The 19,975-nt window shown below is 40.8% G+C and overlaps 1 protein-coding gene across 2 annotated transcripts in view; it reads left to right on the top strand.

Annotated features, from left to right (window-relative positions):
• NCAM2 (neural cell adhesion molecule 2) overlaps positions 1-19,975 on the top strand; it is a 585,384-nt gene that overhangs the window by 547,100 nt on the left and 18,309 nt on the right. Inside the window, exon 17 of one of the 2 annotated variants that reach the window (XM_077294012.1) lies at positions 2,821-2,937. The exons of the other annotated variant lie outside the window; for it this stretch is intronic. Coding sequence (XP_077150127.1) covers positions 2,821-2,937 — 117 coding nt within the window. The remainder of the gene's footprint in view (positions 1-2,820; positions 2,938-19,975) is intronic. 2 annotated transcript variants of the gene reach the window in all.

The following is a 19,975-nucleotide window of genomic DNA, read 5'->3' as shown; positions in this document are numbered from 1 at the left end:
AGGTTGTGTCAGTGACTTTATTTTTCTATAGTGCTCTGAAATTCATGCAAAAGCATGTTTTTTTTTTTACTAAGGACACCTCCTCCTCCATCAACTCAGTGTCTCCAAGCAGCTGGCTCAGAGTCAAGATATTATTACTGAGGACAGAGAAGATTCCTGACCTACATAGCACAGGATGGAACAGAACTGACAAGCTCAAGTGATCCCACAGCCCAAGCCTCCCATAGTAGCTAGGATTACAGGTGTGCACCACAGCACCCGGCAGTGACTTTGTTATCCACCACCTTGTCTTCCACCCTGATCCTCCTGATTTGGTGACTTAACAACAACCTGACTTATCGTCAACTGTGTCTCATCATAATCTACCTCCTTAGAAAAAATATTCTGTTCTCCACTGTCATCTTATGGTAACCGTGGCTGCTCTCATTTTTTGCCTCACTAAACAGCATGTCCTGCTGTCCCTCTTGTAATATGGTGAGATGCCACAATCAAGAAATTATAATGTGAAGAGCTCCTCAGAGTGTCTTATTGTGGGATTACTGGTCTCCTGAGACTCGACATTGTGTGATGAAGGAGGATGAGTATTAAGTGATCCAGAAGCACTGGTGATGAGACTTGACAGTGTGGAAAACTGAGTTGTGCTGGCAAGCCTGCTGGAAGTCTTGTCTGCTATACACCTGATCACCTGTTTGCACTGGCATGGCTTCAGTAGTGTTATCCCTTGCCTACCTGCTAATTGGGACAGGAAGTTATGTGTCATAGATGAGCATGTTGCTTGTGCTTCAGCAACAGGCACGATCGCACCTTCCCCATGTCATCGCCGTCTGGGTGCACCATCATCAGCATGTCTACTTCCCCTTGCCTTACCGCACGCCTTACACATTTTGTAATTGCTAGGTATATGAAAACCAAGTTTCCTTCATTAATTGAAACTACATTTTTTAATAAAAAAAAAAATTGGTCACCTTTAGCAGGCCAAGAGGTTTATAAAAAAACAAACCACTGTAATTTCACATGAAGCAGCTTAAACTGTATGGTTGACAATAGTCAATTTTTTAAACAAAATAGTTTTGTGAACTGTAGAAGAGTGTAGGTCTCAATACCCTTTGTTATTACAGGTACCATAGTAAGTTGGAAGAATGATGTTTGTCTTATTGGGAACCTGACAGCTGCCCTAGTCCCCCAAAACAGCTACCATTTATGTATCAAACTTTTTTCCTGCATTAGAACATGCTTACATATATGGCTTAGTGTTTGCTACATTAATAAAAAACTGAACCATGAAGCCGTGATCGTACTATGCAAATTAGTGGTCGACTACTTGAGGAGGCATTGACTACTCTGGACTAATCTTTTCTCTAATCATGTAAGCATGCTCCTTTGAGCATGAGTAACACAATTTGCGAAAGTGATATCACTGCCGGCATTTTGCAAATATTGCACATGCACATTATGTTCTCCCTTCTTGGGAATGCATAATGAAGCTAGGAGTATATCCACAGCTTCATGGGCGCATTGTGTAGGCCCAGGGAGGCAGCAGTGACACCGAACCCAGACAGTTGCAGAGAAGTTCCACACCAAGCAATTTACAGTCCACTGCTGAAGCCAGGGATCTACACCTGGCTTCATTATGCATTCCCAGGGAGGTAGAACATTGAATGCATGAACAATATTTGAAGAGAGCTGATGGTAACAATGTTTTTAGAAATCATGTCACTAATACCCACAAAGGCGTGCTTACATTATTATAAGGAGGATTAGTCCAAGCTAATTAACACCTCACACCCCCCATCTAGTCAACCACTAACTTGCATAGTGCAAGTGCAGATTCAAAGCAACTACTAAGCCACATAAATGTGCATGTTAGAGTGCAGGAAAAAGTTGCTATGCATACAATAGGACAGCTGTGAGATTCCATTAAAATTGTTAGGGATTAAATGGATTATCCAGTCTCCATCCAATACAAGAAAAAAATAAAAACTTAAAAATATTTAACAATGTATTTTCATACAAATCCAAGTACCATAAATGAGCAAAATACAATATAAGTAAGTAAACAACAAGTCCCAACACTCTCCTTCATTGGGAGAAGAATAAGAAGTTTGTGAAATTGAAGTTAGTTGTGTAGTGTAAGAGCTATCCACAAACCATTACAATAAGCATGTGCAAGGAAATACAGTTTAAGGTACTTATGTTTCCCCACTGACTACATTATAGTGCAACACCCCCAAAGATCATATAAGTTGATAATGCTCTTACACGATAGATGGGACAGCATTTCCTTGTAATGTAGGCAGGTTTGACCCTCATCTCAAAGAATTGCAGGAAAGTACTGCAGGGGATAATTAACTGTATTCCCAAATGGATAATCAGTATGATACTTTAACTTTGCTTGATACTTTGAGTTGATTTCCAGATAATTTTATGTGGCTGGATATCCCCCTTAAACTATATGAGATTGATAAAACAGCCATAGCCATGCTTGACTGCCACACCATTCAAGCTCTTTCTTAATTGAGTGAAAAGGGATATTTGACATCCACATTCTAGTAATAATAGGAGTCCCAACATTGATTCCCATAGCCAACTTGCATTTATCATCTATTCTGTGGTTAGTTGGTATATTTGAGGAGCAAATCCCGACCTACATCCATTACACCTGGATGAAGGTGATTAGTTATCTTAGTCAGATACCTCTAGCACTCAATCATTTCAGTAGGCCTTTATTTCTTTTACTGCAACATAGCAAATCATAATTTCCAATCTGCTGCATATCTATGTAGTATATGCATAATTTCGGGAATGCTTGATATCTTGTAGGAAAGATGGATCAAAAGACCCCATAGTAGAGATGAGAACTGAGGATGAAAGAGTTACTAATCATGATGGGAGCCCAGTTAATGAACCCAATGAAACAACACCTCTTACAGAACCTGAGTATGTATTCTTGTTTTGTTGTTTCTTATAAATTTAGCATTAAAGCCAGCCAATATAAGACATATTTGCAGTTCACAATGCCTATCTAAATGTTTCATTGCACCTTCTCTGGATATGCTTTCTCAGTTATGTAATTTGTATAATCATTTGCGTTCATGTGTTAATTGGTTGGTAATTCAACATACCAATTTGGGAAAGCAGCTTACAAATTGTAGTTATACCGGTAATAGCTTCTTAAAAAGAAAGAAGATAGACATTGGCTGCGATACATAGGTAACTTTGGAATTGTGTATTTTTTGAAGATCTCCCATGTCTTAGTTTACATGTTCTATACAAGTTAAGGTTACGTAGAAATGTAGTTCATTGGTGTTATATATTATACACCCCCAAAATTTGAACCCTATATGGCCATTCTTTGGGAAATAACATACCCATTTGTATCTATCATTATAGTATGTCCCATCAAAGCACTACTGATACTCTGCATGGCTTCACGTAAAGTGACTTCAGTACATGTTGACACGTTCTTCTAACGTCCGTCTGCTTGGATCATTTTCTCATCCAATTTGTTGGGTCTCTCATAATCCTGTCCTTGACGTTGGTTATCTATATTTTTGACACTGGCCAAGTACTCTCTGTGCTAGACTGGAAAGGATCAGAAATTGACCAGTAGATCATTTGTAGGTTCCTGTGAATGGGTAGATCATCAGGAGACCATCCTATGAACGAGTCTGGGTGTACATATTGTAGGTCATCACTATCAAAATATGGCACATTTAACACACACAATACTTCTTCCTTCCATAGACTGGCACTTAACTGGAAGGTTATGATGAACCTCATTAATTCATTATACTTCGTTTGTAAAAAGGAATAGATCTTTGTAAATAAATAGCTTTACTTGAAGAACAGCATTGATGAATGAAACCCAACACATATTATCCTGCATATATCACAAAAGAGAAACAAAAAGCTGTTTTATTGTGGCCCACCCCTTATTTGTAGCAATATAAAACTTTTATAATAAAATACATTTTAATATATTTATAGAAGAAAAAGTAAAAAGAAAATTAGAATTTTATCCTTTTGCCCAGTTTATAAAACTACAAACCCTGATGTGCTCCCCTGGTCCTGATCTGCTGGCAAGACTCTACCCTGCTCCAGGTACCAGGCATTGGATGAAGTTACCTTGACAGTAACATGAATCAATTGGTGATCTCACGGATCTTCCCATATAGACCAAATGCCGCTTTTAGAGCCACTAAGCTTGCTTATTGGCTGCCGCGCTGTCAATATGACGTCATCACCGCAGCCAATGCCAGTCATCAGGACCAGCAACGGAGACTTGATGGTGGGCTTGAGAACGTGAGTAAAAACTTAATTGAAAGGAAACAATCACTTTAAATGGTTAACTTATCATTCAAATATATATTATCACAGGGGACACAAAATACTGCAGGTATCATCATTCATACAGTGGCATGTAAAAGTTTGGGCACCCCTGGTCAAAATTACTGTTATTGCTAACAGTTAAGCAAGTTGAAGATGAAATGATCTCTAAAAGGCTTAAAGTTAAACATGACACATTTTCTTTGTATTTTAGGCAAAACATACATATATTTTTTTCTGCATTTATATTTTACTTTACAGTTTCAAGTGATTTCAAACATTTTGAGATTGTCTCAAAAAAAAATGCCCTGCACCATTTCCCACACTCCGAAAGCTTCACAGAGCAGGCTAACATAATTTGCTGCGTGGACCTACCCATAATGTCCTACACCTATGACATTTATCATATTATTATACCTTGTAAAGTGATGGACAGCGTGGGCCATCACAGATCAGCGGTTTCTAGTGGAGCACAATTTGTAAGACAGAGACGTGTATGGGTGAGGGCGATCCTATTCTCGGATGAAATCACAACATGCTGCGATTCTTTTCTCATGCCAAGTCGGCATGAGAAAATAATCGCAGAAGTGAGCTGCCACATAGAATAACACTGGTCCACATGCGATGTGATGTATCACAAACCACTTGGCCATGTTATGCTCTTGTGTGACTCCAGCTTATGTCTTTCTTTCTCCTGTAGAGTGTAAACTCTTATGATTACAGAGGTTCTCTCTCTCACCTGTGGAATGTAAGCTTTTATGGTTGGACGGCTTCTCTCTCTCTCTCCTCCCTCATGTATTTTTTGTGAGCAATTTCAAGCTTTCCAGTATTGAGATTCACTCTAATTTTTCCCCCTGTGAAACAATTTGTTATGGAAAAATTTGGCTAATTCTTTGTATTTCATAAACCTCTCTAGTCATATGCTTTAGTCGTAAGGCATCATGTGAGATAATATAGTTTGGAACATTTTTTCTTAATGTCAACAGTCAAAAACATTTTATTTCCATGATTTAAGCGAACCTGTCACCCCCAAAATCGATGGTGAGGTAAGCTCACCGGCATCAGGGGCTTATCTACAGCATTCTGTAATGCTGTAGATAAGCCGCCGATGTTACCTGAAAGAGGAGAAAAAGACGTTAGATTTTACTCACCCAGGGGCGGTCCCGCTCCGATGGGTGTCTCAGGTCCGGTACAGCGCCTCCCATCTTCATTCCATGACGTCCTCTTCTGGTCTTCATGCCGCTGCTCTGGTGCAGGCATACTTTGTCTGTCCTGTTGAGGGCAGAGCAAAGTACTGCAGTGCGCAGGCGCCGGAAAGGTCAGAGAGGCCCGGCGCCTGCGCACTGCAGTACTTTGCTCTGCCCTCAACAGGGCAGACAAAGTACACCTGTGCCGAAGCCGCGGCGCGGAGACCAGAAGAGGACGTCATGGAATGAAGATAGGAGGCGCCGGAGCGGACCTGAGACACCCATTTGACTGCGGACCACAGCGGACCGCCCCTGGGTGAGTTTATTATAACCTCTTTTTCTCCTCTTTCAGGTAACATCGGGGGCTTATCTACAGCATTAAAGAATGCTGTAGATAAGCCCCTGATGATGGTGAGCTTACCTCACCATCGATTTTGGGGGTGACAGGTTCCCTTTAAAATTGCTTTGCCAGCATATGGAAATTATTTATTTTTGCTTTTAAACACTTATTCAGTATTCTCTCTTTTGGCCTTGATGAAAAGAGAATCATGATGACTATTTATACGTACAATATATCAATCAATGCCAAGTTCTTAGGTCGGAATTTTTTAGGTTGTGCCTCCTGATCCCTGGTGAAGAATGATAGCAGTGCGAACAACAATCATTTGTTTGATTCTCTCTTTGCTTCCCTACCAAGCTTTACACATCTTGCATGTTTCTTCCAATCTCTATAAATATACCCTCTCTTTAAAGGGATTTGTTGCTTGCCGACGTCTAGTGTCTGCCACACAGTTCAAGTCTATTTCTGTATGATAAGTTTCATCTCGTTATCATTCACCAGCACTTAGAGCTTTACTAATAGCTTGGAGGCATTGGGCATTTGTCTTTAGAAACAAATTTAAAGACAGACCATTGTTTCATTTCTTGGATTCCCCCCTATCTGAGCCATAGGCAGCTCATTCCTCAGATTATTTCTCATCCAATCTCTGCCTGCATACAGTATATTGTTTCTTTGCAAACTTTGCTTAAACTTCTTTTTTTCGTATACTTTCTAAAGCCAGTTTCTAGTGAGCCATCTGTCAGCATAGCTAGCGGACTATAACACCTGCCATTTCATAATCTTTACCATGGCTGCATGTGATCGTATCAGTATTTTATAAAATGTCAAAACACTTTGGATTTTGAAGAGCAAATATGTCACACCGCTGGACAGCTCAAGGAAACCATAATTTATTGGTTTGCAATATTTCATGGAAGTGTTTATTGGAGCCTAGTCAGCATAAAACACGTTAAGTCTCTATTCTCTGATAATGAAAAGGTGATAGAATTTTTGGGAAAGTAAGCAAATTGAATATATAAAGTCAAACCATTACTAACTAAAATACAAGCTAACAAGTTATAATCCCACAATAATTCTACGATTAACATAATAAAATATAATTAATGTTGTAAATTAAATGGTATGGATAAAGGGAACCTGTCAGCAGGATTGTGCACAGTAACCTACACACAGTGTCAGGTCAGCACCATTATACTGATTACAATGATACCTTGCTTGATTAAATCTGTCTTGTGGTTTAATCTTTATTTTCAGTTTGTAGCTAATGAGATTCTCGTGCCCTAAGGCGGGGCTGGTGTGTGGTGCTCTGATTAGATATTCATAATGCAGACTGCTGACAGGTCACTGATCCCTCAGTGACCTGCCCCCTAATTTCGATATTGAATACCTAACATACTGAAGAAAGAGACAAAAAACGCTTCTGCAGGCAGGTGCCAGCCGTGCCACCTGCTCTGCAGCATATTTGCATGGCTAGTGTGGCAATAATACATTTTTTACATTGTTTTAATTTATATTTCATAAATCAATAGTACATATGAATATAAAAAAACATTGCAATAAACTTTACCAAAGAAATGTGCTGTCCTGTCGGACTTATCATTTATTTTAAAAATGTTCAAGAATCAGACGCAGACATTCTGCAGTAAGTTCTCCTGAAATCGCAATTAAAGAAAGTGTAACTGTTTTTTCAGATGAACTTGCAGCAGAATTTCTGGGTCTCCCTCTTTCTCATCACGTCTCATGTCATGACTCAGTAAAGGAAAATTTGCATCCATTGTTGAGTTGGGTGAATTGAGAATATTGAGAATCAAAGATCAGTCCAGGAGAAAGAATTACGGTAGATTTATCCTATAAGATTTATTAGAGTTGCTTATTTTTATGGGCATTATTGATTTATGAAATAATAATTGAAACAACGGTGTACCCTGTAATTGTCTTTGTCAACAGAACCATTTTTTCTGCTTGACCTGACACAGTAGGTGGCCAAGCAAACCTGACCTTTGCAGTCCTTGCAATGGGTTTATCGCCAATGGAAGTTGTGTATGGCCATACTTATTCAATACAGGATAGGCCATCGATGTTAAAGTCCTCTATAACCTCTTTAAGAAAGTATTTTGGGATGTGCATTATAACTTAAAGTTGTAGCCATAATGTCGGCCCAAAAATGTGGTCACGTTATGACGTAAAGCCAAGCCTTATACTGTTCACTTTAGAGAAAAAGTCTTATATCCTGCGTCTAACAAGATGCTCACCTAACATATTAACTCAAAACTAGAGTGAAAAATGTGCTATTAAGATGCTTTTAGTGGAATGAAAACTATGATCCTACAAAAGGAAAGCAACAGAAAATGTCTCTTTTCTCAAGTACCCTTTTTAGATGATCAAACTATTGCAATAATAAATAGAAAGTCCAACATGTCAGGTTATGTCTGTATTTAGCTTCTTGGAATGTACTATACATTAACACTGAAGTGGCTTTCTTCTCAAAGTTTTTTAGTCTCTTCATGTGCATCAAATAATTTTTACTGTGAACAATATTTCTCTGTCTAATTTGATCGAATCGGCAAATTTGAATTTAAGCAAATTTGCCGATCTCTATTGAAAACTAAAACCAGAAGGTTGTACTTTGATCATTGTTAGTAGGCTCTACTATCTTTAACATCTATCCTTTGCCTGGGGCTACTTACCAGGTTCTTTGTATTTAAAGGCCCCGTCTCACATAGCGATTTACCAACGATCACGACCAGCGATACGACCTGGCCGTGATCGTTGGTAAGTCGTTGTGTGGTCGCTGGGGAGCTGTCACACAGACCGCTCTCTCCAGCGACCAACGATCAGGGGAATGACTTCGGCATCGTTGAAACTGTCTTCAACGATGCCGAAGTTCCCCTGCAGCACCCGGGTAACCAGGGTAAACATCGGGTTACTAAGTGCAGGGCCGCGCTTAGTAACCCGATGTTTACCCTGGTTACCAGCGTAAATGTAAAAAAAAAACAAACAGTACATACTCACCATCTGATGTCTGTCAGGTCCCTTGCCATCTGCTTCCTGCTCTGACTGAGTGCCGCTGTACAGTGAGAGCAGAGCGCAGCGGTGACGTCACTGCTGTGCTGTGCTCTCACTGTACGGCCGGATCTCAGTCAGAGCAGGAAGCAGACGGCAAGGGACCTGACGGACATCAGATGGTGAGTATGTACTGTTTGTTTTTTTTTTACATTTACGCTGGTAACCAGGGTAAACATCGGGTTACTAAGCACGGCCCTGCGCTTAGTAACCCGATGTTTACCCTGGTTACCAGTGAAGACATCGCTGGATCGGTGTCACACACACCGATTCAGCGATGTCAGCGGGACCTCAATGACCAAAAAAAGGTCCAGGCCATTCCGACACGACCAGCGATCTCGCAGCAGGGGCCTGGTCGCTGGTACGTGTCACACATAGCGAGATCGCTACTGAGGTCGCTGTTGCGTCACAAAACTTGTGACTCAGCAGCGATCTCGCTAGCGATCTCGCTATGTGAGATGGGGGCTTAAGACACTAGTCACACTACGCTCAAACCTTCTATGAGAGGTATATATATTGGTAGAATTTCTCACTGTATGCAGATGATGGAAAGCATACTACATGTGTCAGTAAAAGGCGACCTATTGTAAAAAAAAATATTTAGTGTACATTTTATTGGGTTTCTTTGTGTAAGCTGGAATATTATACTGTGCTATTACGTACAGTGAAAAAGGGTATGCCAACGTGAAAAATTAGCTCAAAATCAAAAACCCATTGTAAGTGTCTCATTTCTATATAATAAAGAATAAAAAACTTTATTCTAAATATTTTTAAATAATGTGAAAAACTATTTTCAAAACAGAACTGTCGATCAGACTCTGATCAGAGTGTAATTAGAATAATTGACGCCATTCTCTTGGATGAGAGAATATATGTGACCTTAGCCTGGCACTGCCCAATCAGTGCTGACAGTGTAGGGACATACTCCTTTTTCACATGGAACAGAGACACCTAGTTGTTAATTTACTCATAGAATTGTAGGAGGAATGACAAAGGAAGGACACAACTCACAGTGATAAGACAAAATTTTACTGAATTATTATCTTATGGGAAATATAAGGATTTACTACGATAGAAATGTCAGGGTAGCTGAAAAGATCCTCCTTAAGCTCTGAAAGTCAGAGATATCTAAATTATTATATTAGGATTTTGGCTTAACCTGATTAATTCTTACATGATATAGCAAATTTAGAAGTTGATGGCTCAGTAGCTTTATCCACAGTTCGAAGAAAAAATGTTCAACACTTACAAATTTGCTTTAGCTACACCTGTAAATAAATTGTCAGTCTGTTTATAATGCATGTGAGATAAAGCACTTTAGCAGATATTGCCCTTAGCTGTCTGAGCGGTGTAGGAATTTGCTGTCATGTGTAGAACCGATGCTTCATTAAATCACATTTGCAAAAAAGCCTGTAACTGAAGTGTAAATTATAAAAAGTGTCGACAGCTGAAAATGTGTTCTTAAAATCTACAATAAACCCTGCGTGTCTGGATTTCTCTTCCCTTTGCATGTTAGGCGCTTGCATGAAGCAGGTGTTGTGACAGACAATTGTGAAGCTACATGGAGGTGAAGCAAGGGCTGATATTAATATGTAATTGGTGGAACATTCAGTCATGTAATAGTTAAATATATTGTTTAATGTTATAATAATAATAATAATTAGTGATAAGCGAATATACCGTACTCATTACTTGAGATTTCTCGAGCATGCTTGGGTGTCCGAGTATTTTTTAGTGCTCGGAGTTTTAGTTTTTATTGCCGCAGCTGAATGATTTACATCTGCTAGCCAGCTTGATTACATGTGGGGATTCCCTAGCAACCAGGCAACCCCCACATGTACGTATGCTGGCTAACAGATGTAAATTATTCAGCTGCGGCGCTAAAAACTAAAACTCCGAGCACTAAAAAATACTCGTAGGACCCCCGAGCGTGCTCAGGAAATCTCGAGTAACGAGTATATTTGCTCATCACTAATAATAATCTTTGTTTTTATATAGCGCGAACATATTACGCAGCACTTTACAGTTTGTTCACATTATCATCGTTGTCCCCGATGGGGCTCACAATCTAAATTCCCTATCAGTATGTCTTTGGAGGGTAGGAGGAAACCGGAGAACCTGGAGGAAACCCACGCAAACACGGGGAGAACATACAAACTCCTTGCAGATGTTGTCCTTAGTGGAATTTGAACCCAGGCTGCAGTGCCATCCACTGAGCCACCGTGTTATACACAGTGATGGACATTTTCACCAAAGAACTGACAGCACAGTTGTACTCAAGATATTTTTGATAGTTCATTTCAATCACCATGTTTCTCCAAAAATAAGACAGTGACCTTTATCATTTTTTGGCTCCGAAAGGGCTTATATTCTATCATAGAGGCTCTAGAAGATGAGGTCTGGTAAAGCAGCACCACTTTAGGTTTTCACCGCATAGGAATAGTGCTCAGAGCGCAAATATCGTTCCACATACGGGTAGAAAAAGGCTTTATCTGAATTCTGTGTACTTCCGCAATGCTGAAACATGCAAAAAATAAGAATGGTAGTCTCCATTTATGAATAATAATACAAAGATTCAAGTGATATAACAATGTTCTGTATCCTCATGGTCCTCATGGTGTGGATTTGAATTGATTAATCTGTCTTTTACTGCAGTACCAGTGTTTTCTTTTTCATTCTTTGCACACTAAAAATAAGGAGGACATTTTTGTGCCGCGCTTTTCTAATTTTACTGCCTAACCAAAATCCTGTAACTAAGACTTCTTTGTCGCACATAGTTTACTTCTAGGACTGAGACACTTGCAAACCATATTTTTTATTTTTTAAAAGCCATAAGAAAAATTTCCATAATTCAAGATTGTAAGCACAAACGTTTAGCCCATAAAGCTTGCGTGTTGTAATAAATATACACATACAATGGAATGTAAGGGATTGGGCACCCTTGGTCAAAATTATTGTTATTGTGAAAAGTTAAGCAAGTTCAAGATGAAATGATCTCTAAAAGGACAAAAGTTAAAACTGAAACATTTCCTTTGTATTTTCAGCAAAAAATATATATATTTTCATTGTTCACATTTTAAAAATTAGAGAAGGGAAGTTTGGGCACCCTTGGAGATTTGTGTGCTCAGATACCGTTGACCAAGGTTGCAGACCTTAATTAGCCCATTAGGGTTATGGCTTTTTCCTCTATCTTCATTAGTAATGGCCAGGTGATGCAAACTTCCGAGCATTATAAAAACCCAGCCTTCTCTAACTTTGTGCCAAAAAATAGCAGCCATGGATTCTTCTAATATCAAAAAGAAGGCAATCAGCTAACCCAGGCTCCTGGTGTCCTGAAGCACCAGACTCAAGGGATCACTTACAATAGGGTAGAAAAAAAGAAAGGGTTCCAACTTGTTCAATATGCAAAAGTTTATTCCATTGTTAAAAAGATTCCATAATCAGGATCGACATGGCAACATGTTTTGAATGCACAACGTGCAATCTTTATCAGACCTGCACACATATTGGCTGAGAGTTCATTAATATGGCAAGTTGTCAATGGGAATGCAGACCGCAGTCACATGGTGAAGTCACTAAAATCACTAATGTATAGAAAATGTATATTACAATAGAAAAAATGTATAAAAACTTTATAGTTCAGCCCGGAGTGATGTTTTTTCATAGTTATGCAAACTTGGAGATAAAATATTTCCCAATGTCTGTGCTTTTCTAGTTACCACTAGGCAGCCTGGACTTAAAATATTGTAAATGATGGCGTCCTCGTATAGGATTGTATTTCAAAACTACTTTTTTATTTTGTAAAACTGAGGACTAAATTGCAAGGAGACTACTGGTTTATTTGGCATAAAATCTTTCCTGTTAGACTGTGGGAATTGAATTAGATGTATTCTATTTTTACTCTTATCAACATTGAAAGCTCTATTTAGAGGCCAAGATGGATATCCTCTCTTTTTTTAATTTAGTGTTACACTCGATAATTAAGTTATTTAATGTATCACTATTACTGCAATTGCACTTTATTCTAGTTAACTCACCCACCGGGATTGCTTTGATTGTATGCTGCAGATGCCCGCTAGCTTCAATGCAAAATTGTGTTACCAGACATTGATATAGAAAAAGTGAAGGTAGATATGAGACAATCAACCCCTTCCAATTTCAGATCTAGAAAATAAATAGATCTAAGGATGAAAACTACGTGTGAAGGAAAAGTTGTACACAATCAAATTTATGCATCTACTGAATTCAGGTATGGCAGATTTATTGCCCCTCCATATGAAAAGGATGCCATTGATATAGCTACCATTCAAAAGAAAATTCTGTAAAAAGGGTTAGTAGACACATACGTGTAGTTCAGCTCCCAGTGGGACATCACAAGATTGGCAAGAGAAAGTGAATTTTTGTCCCCTATAGATACGCCTTTGCACTGGAGAAAAAGATTGTGCTGAAACACAAAAAAGTAATTAAAAACTGTACAACATGCACAATTTAGCTGCTTAGGTGAAATGTATACTTACTGTACTTGGCTAAATGATACATCACAGCTTGTAATTCTTTCATAGGGGATGCAAATGTAGAGCAAGACCACATCACAACTTAACCGTGTTTACTCTAAAGACCATAAAAGATGTGAGATTTGATCTAGTACATCTCTTGAATCCTTCAGGAAGCCAGCTGTTCTCTGAACAATAGGTTGTAATAATGTGTCCAGCCAGTCCCCCAGATGTTCAGTAACCAAATTGATGCTATTGGTCCATGGGGGTGGATTGACAGCTTTATGTATGACCATATAGACGAGTGAGCATTGTATGGTCAACTATCAAATAATCTCTTTGGTTATCCGATAAGACTCCAAGGAAAAAACCTTCCTCAATTATGTTGTGCATTTCCATTGTGTATGTTGGTAAAGGATTAAAAAGTAATTTCTTGTGTGTTGTTTGGTCCGACAACATCTCCATCTTTTGAGAAATAAAAATATCCATGTCCGTAACCACAAGGAGTCCTCCTTTATCTGACATTTTTACTATAATATCATTCATACTTTGTAGCTCGTTAATAGCAGTGGTTTCCTTTCTAGTTAGGTTCTGGTGTGTGTATCCTGTGTACAATAATGTGTAAAATATTTTTAATTCCCATTTTACAGCCTTCTGGAAATGATTCATTGAATCTGTTCTAGACTGGACGGGGTAAAAATTAGGATTATTGGTTTTGAAAGTATGAGAATGACTAATCAGGGATTCAACTGGTGTGTTATTTATTTGTAGTTCTTGTAGTTTTAATAAGGCCATTTGATCCTGAAAATTAAAGCTATGATATTTGTTATCTTGCTGTTCATCTGCAATTGTATTTCTGTCCATGGAGTCTTCCAAAAAAAGAGTCTTTTAATTGTTAAATTTCAAATGAATTTGTTAATATCCATAACAGTGCTGAATAAATCAAATTTCCTGTCAGGCACAAAATTAAGACCATATGCCAAAACAGCACAATACAAGACATATGCCAATACTCTATTGCAACTGGGTTCTTCCATGCAGCTGCCTAGCATTCTGAACACAAAAATCGAGGAGGCCCATAAACAAGGAGAAGGGTATAAGATGATAGTCAATAATTTGCAAGTTACACTTTCCTCATTTCAAAATGTAATTAAGAAATGGCAGTTAACAGGGACAGTGGCGATCAGGGTAAGGTCTGGAATACCAATCAAAATTTCAGTGACAGGTGACATATTATTGCAATAGAGGCAATTCAGAACTCCCTGCTTGACAACAAAAAACCTTCAGAAACATTTAGCAGCCTCTGAAGTTGTAGTATGTTGCTGCTGTTCATAAGTCATAAGAAGAGAACCTCTCCTTCATCCTCACCATAAAATCTAGTGTCAGAATTACGCAAAAGAACATCTAAACAAGCCTGATGAATTCTGTAAACATGTCCTGTATATAAATGAGGTTAAAATAGAACTCTTTGGCCACAATGATTAATGAATTGTGTTGAGAAAAAGGACACATAACTTCAGGAAAAGATTACCTCAAAAGACGCAAGCTGAAGGTTTTACAATCGCCCTCACAGTCCTCTATCTGAACATCATTGAAAATTTGTGGCTAGACCTCAAAGTAACAGTGCAAGCAAGATTATGCAGGAATCTCACAGAACTAGAAGAATTTTCAAAGGAAGGATGGATAAAAATCCCTCCAACAAGAATTGAAAGTCTCTTAGCTAGCTAGAAAAGGCGTTTACAACCTGTGATACTGTTAGGGTTTGCCGATCACACCAAACAGGGACGGATCCAGGTTTTTGAGGGCCCCGGGCGAAAGAGTCTCAGTGGGCCCCCCTTTTAACACATACCCTGATACATGATCACATATAACACAGCCATGTAGTATATAGCACAGCCCATGTAGCATATAACACAGCCATGTAGTCTATAACAGCCCACGAAGCATATAACACAGCCACGTAGTATATAGCACAGCCCACGTAGCATATAACAGCCCATATAGTATATAGCACAGCCAAATATTATAAAACACAGCCCATGTAGTATATAACACGGCCCACGTAGTATATATAACAGCCCACGTAGTATATAACACGGCCCACGTAGTATATAGAACCTCCATGTAGTATATAGCACAGCCCACGTAGCATATAACAGCCCATATAATATATAGCACAGCCACATAGTATATAACAAGGCCCACATAGTATATAGAACAGCCATGTAGTATATAGCACAGCCCACGTAGCATATAACAGCCCATATAGTATAGAGCACAGCCGCATAGTATATTACACGGCCCACATAGTATGTAGAACAGCCATGTAGTATATAGCACAGCCCACGTAGCATATAACAGCCCATATAGTGTATAGCACAGCCCACATAGTATATAACACAGAAATGTAGTATATAGCACAGACATGTAGTATACAGCACAGCCCCCCTCCCCAAAAGAATGGCCCCATAGTCCAGTACTCACTGTTATAGTTACAAAAAAAACACTCCTCACCTCTCAACATGCCCACGCTGCTTCCTGCTCCGGTCTCGGCGGCTGCCGCTGTACTGCCTGACACACAGCGAGTGCGCGATGACATCATCACGCACCTGCAGCGGCAGTGTCAGAGGCAGAGTGGGGAATGATGGGAGAGGGAGCGTCAGGAGACTTTCTCTCCTCCATCATTTGCTTTGATCTTTACAGCCAGACGCCAGTATAGTTCAATGCAGCAGCGGGGGAGGTGGCGCTGGTGACAGGCGGGCCCCACTGCCTCACAGAAGCCCCATAGCGGCTGCATGATGTGCCGCTAGCTGAGGGCCCCTGGGGGACCGGGGGCCCTAGGCAGCTGCCTGCCCCTAACGCCGGCCCTGCATGGGCCCCCCTGTCTCGCCAGGGCCCAGGCACTTGCCCGGGTATGCCGGGTGCTGACGACGGCCCTGACACCAAATATAAATTATGAGAAGGTGCGATCGCAACCCGGGTCCACCATGCAGTGATGGAAAAACCACAGCTAGAAAACAATGGTGGAGAGTAGCCATGAGTAAGCACCGTTAAACGTCACTCAGTGTGTACAGAGTACAAAGCATCTGACTCTGTTACTCCACAGAGCAGTATGACAAATTAGAGCACTCTAAGCTACGCTCTGTTACTGTCATGGTTTGCCCAAGAGTTCTTTGGCCGTACTTCTAGGGTTAATACTATGTGGCCTCTCTTTGGTTGGGGAAGGGCTATATCTACCCGCCACTGTGCTGTATTGGTTGTCAGTTATACATCCATTCTCAGCTGGGCAGCTGACCCCTGTATTTCTGTGCACATTGCTTGTCTTTGTATGTTTGCCTGTGAATGACCCGGTCTGTTCCTCATTTGCTATCTGCCTGTTGACTCTGTACTGTCTGCTACATGCATGGTTTTGACCTCGGCTATGTCCCCTGACTTCCCTCTTACTTGTCCTTCTGGTGCTGCTCTGTCTTCTGAATTCCAGCCCCTGCTTGTTTCTGACCACTCTACTCGTCTGTCCCTTTTGGTTGGCTTCTGACCTCGGCTAGTTTTGACACTCCTACAGGCTTGTTTGTCCCGCTATCATCCCCGGGAGACTGGGGTTTTGCTCCGCCTCCAGCCACTCCCCTGTTGGTCACATGCTGCAGGTCCTGTCCTGTTCACCTGCAGCACACTCCCAACCACGGCCACACGTCTCTGTAGGACATCTCCCCGGGGTTCCCTGTTATGATCCAGTGACCTTGGAGCCCCATGAGAGACTTTCTCAGGAGTAGGTGGTACCTGTACTGACCGCAAACCCTAAACTAACACCGCAACTAGAAGTAGCCGTGGGATGTACCTAACATGTCCTAGACACCTCGACACAGCCGGAGGACTAAATACCCCTAAAGATGGAAATGGGAATTCTATCTTGCCTCAGAGCAGAACCCCAAAGGATAGGCAGCTCCCCACAAATATTGACTGTGAGTATAAGAGGAAAGACACACGCAGGCAGAAAAACAGGATTTAGCAAAAGAGGCACTTCTGTTGTGAATTTGGATTCTGGGCTCCCCCGGTGGCTACTGGTGGAATTGAACTGGTGTCTTCATCTTCTCTGTTCACCTGTTCCCATCAAGATGTGGGAGTCGCTATATAACCTTGCTGCTCTGTTAGTTGCTTGCCGGTCAACAATGTTATCAGAAGCCTCTCTGTGCTTGTTCCTGCTCCTAGACAACTACTAGATAAGTTGGACTCTTGTCCATGTTTGTTTTTGCATTTTTGTTCCAGTTCACAGCTGTAGTTTTGTTACTGTGTCTGGAAAGCTCTTGTGAACAGGAATTGCCACTCTGGTGTTATGAGTTAATGCCAGAGTTTTAAAGTAATTTCTGGATGGTGTTTTGATAGAGTTTTTTTAGCTGACCATGAAAGTGTCCTTTCTGTCTTCTGCTATGTAGTAAGTGGACCTCAAATTTGCTAAACCTATTTTCATACTACGTTTGTTATTTCATCTTGATTCACCGCCAATACATGTGGGGGGCCTCTGTCTCCTTTCGGGGTATTTCTCTAGAGGTGAGCTAGGACTAATATTTTCCTCTGCTAGCTTTATTTAGTCCTCCGGCTGGTGCTGGGCATCTAGAATCAACGTAGGCATGCTACCCGGCCACTGCTAGTTGTGCGTTAGGTTTAGTTCATGGTCAGCTCAGTTTCCATCTTCCAAGAGCTAGTTCCTATATATGCTGATGCTATGATCTCTTGCCATTGAGATCATGACAGTTTGACCGGCCCACTAAAGGGTTAAAATCCTTGGCTGAGAAAGGAGAGAAATAAGTAGTCTGCTGAAATTTTTTTTTTTTTTTTTTTTCTCTCCTTTGAATGGCTCTGTGTTCACCTGTTTGCAATGGATCTTCAGAGTGTAACTGCAGGTTTGAATAATCTCGCCACGAAGGTACAAAATTTGCAAGATTTTGTTTGTCATGCACCTGTATCTGAGCCGAGAATTCCTTTGCCGGAATTTTTCTCGGGGAATAGATCTGGGTTTCAGAATTTTCGAAATAATTGCAAATTATTTTTGTCCCTGAAATCTCGCTCTGCCGGAGATCCTGCACAGCAGGTCAGGATTGTGATTTCCTTGCTCCGGGGCGACCCTCAAGACTGGGCTTTTTCATTGACACCAGGGGATCCTGCGTTGCTCAATGTGGATGCGTTTTTTCTGGCCTTGGGGTTGCTTTATGACGAACCTCATTTGGAGCTTCAGGCAGAAAAAACTTTGATGTCCCTATCTCAGGGGCAAGATGAAGCGGAAATTTACTGCCAAAGATTCCGTAAATGGTCTGTGCTTACTCAGTGGAATGAGTGCGCCCTGGCGGCGACTTTCAGAGAGGGTCTCTCTGATGCCATTAAGGATGTTATGGTGGGGTTCCCTGTGCCTGCGGGTCTGAATGAGTCCATGACAATGGCTATTCAGATCGATAGGCGTTTGCGGGAGCGCAAACCAGTGCACCATCTGGCGGTGTCCACTGAGAAATCGCCAGAGAGTATGCAGTGTGATAGAATTCTGTCCCGAAGCGAGCGGCAGAATTTTAGACGGAAAAATGGGTTGTGTTTCTATTGTGGTGATTCTACTCATGTTATATCAGCATGCTCTAAGCGCACTAAAAAGCTTGGTAAATCTGTTTCCATTTGCACCTTACCGTCTAAGTTCATTCTATCTGTGACCCTGATTTGCTCTTTGTCATCTATTACCACGGACGCCTATGTCGACTCTGGCGCCGCTTTGAGTCTTATGGATTGGTCCTTTGCCAAACGCTGTGGGTATGATTTAGAGCCTTTGGAGACTCCTATTCCTCTGAAGGGGATTGACTCCACCCCATTGGCTAATAATAAACCACAATACTGGACACAAGTAACTATGCGTATTAATCCGGATCACCAGGAGATTATTCGCTTTCTGGTGCTGTATAATCTACATGATGATTTGGTGCTAGGATTGCCTTGGCTGCAATCTCACAACCCAGTCCTCGACTGGAAAGCTATGTCTGTGTTGAGCTGGGGATGTAAGGGGGCTCATGGGGATGTACCTGTGGTTTCCATTTCATCATCTATTCCCTCTGAAATTCCTGAGTTCCTGTCTGACTATCGTGACGTCTTTGAAGAATCCAAGCTTGGTTCGTTACCTCCGCACCGAGAGTGCGATTGTGCCATAGATTTAATCCCGGGTAGTAAATACCCAAAGGGTCGTTTATTTAATCTGTCTGTACCTGAACATGCTGCTATGCGTGAATATATAAAGGAGTCCTTGGAAAAGGGACATATTCGTCCATCGTCATCTCCCTTAGGAGCCGGTTTTTTCTTTGTGTCAAAAAAAGACGGCTCTTTGAGACCATGTATTGATTATCGGCTTTTGAATAAAATCACTGTTAAATATCAATACCCATTGCCGTTGCTGACTGATTTGTTTGCTCGCATAAAGGGGGCCAAGTGGTTCTCTAAGATTGACCTTCGTGGGGCGTATAATTTGGTGCGAATCAGGCAGGGGGATGAGTGGAAAACCGCATTTAATACGCCCGAGGGCCACTTTGAGTATTTAGTGA

This window comes from Ranitomeya variabilis, chromosome 3 (assembly GCF_051348905.1).
Source record: "Ranitomeya variabilis isolate aRanVar5 chromosome 3, aRanVar5.hap1, whole genome shotgun sequence".
In the NCBI taxonomy this organism is placed as follows: Eukaryota; Metazoa; Chordata; class Amphibia; order Anura; family Dendrobatidae; genus Ranitomeya; species Ranitomeya variabilis.
Note: the sequence above shows the minus strand (reverse complement) of the source record. Positions and strands in the feature narration are given on the sequence as shown.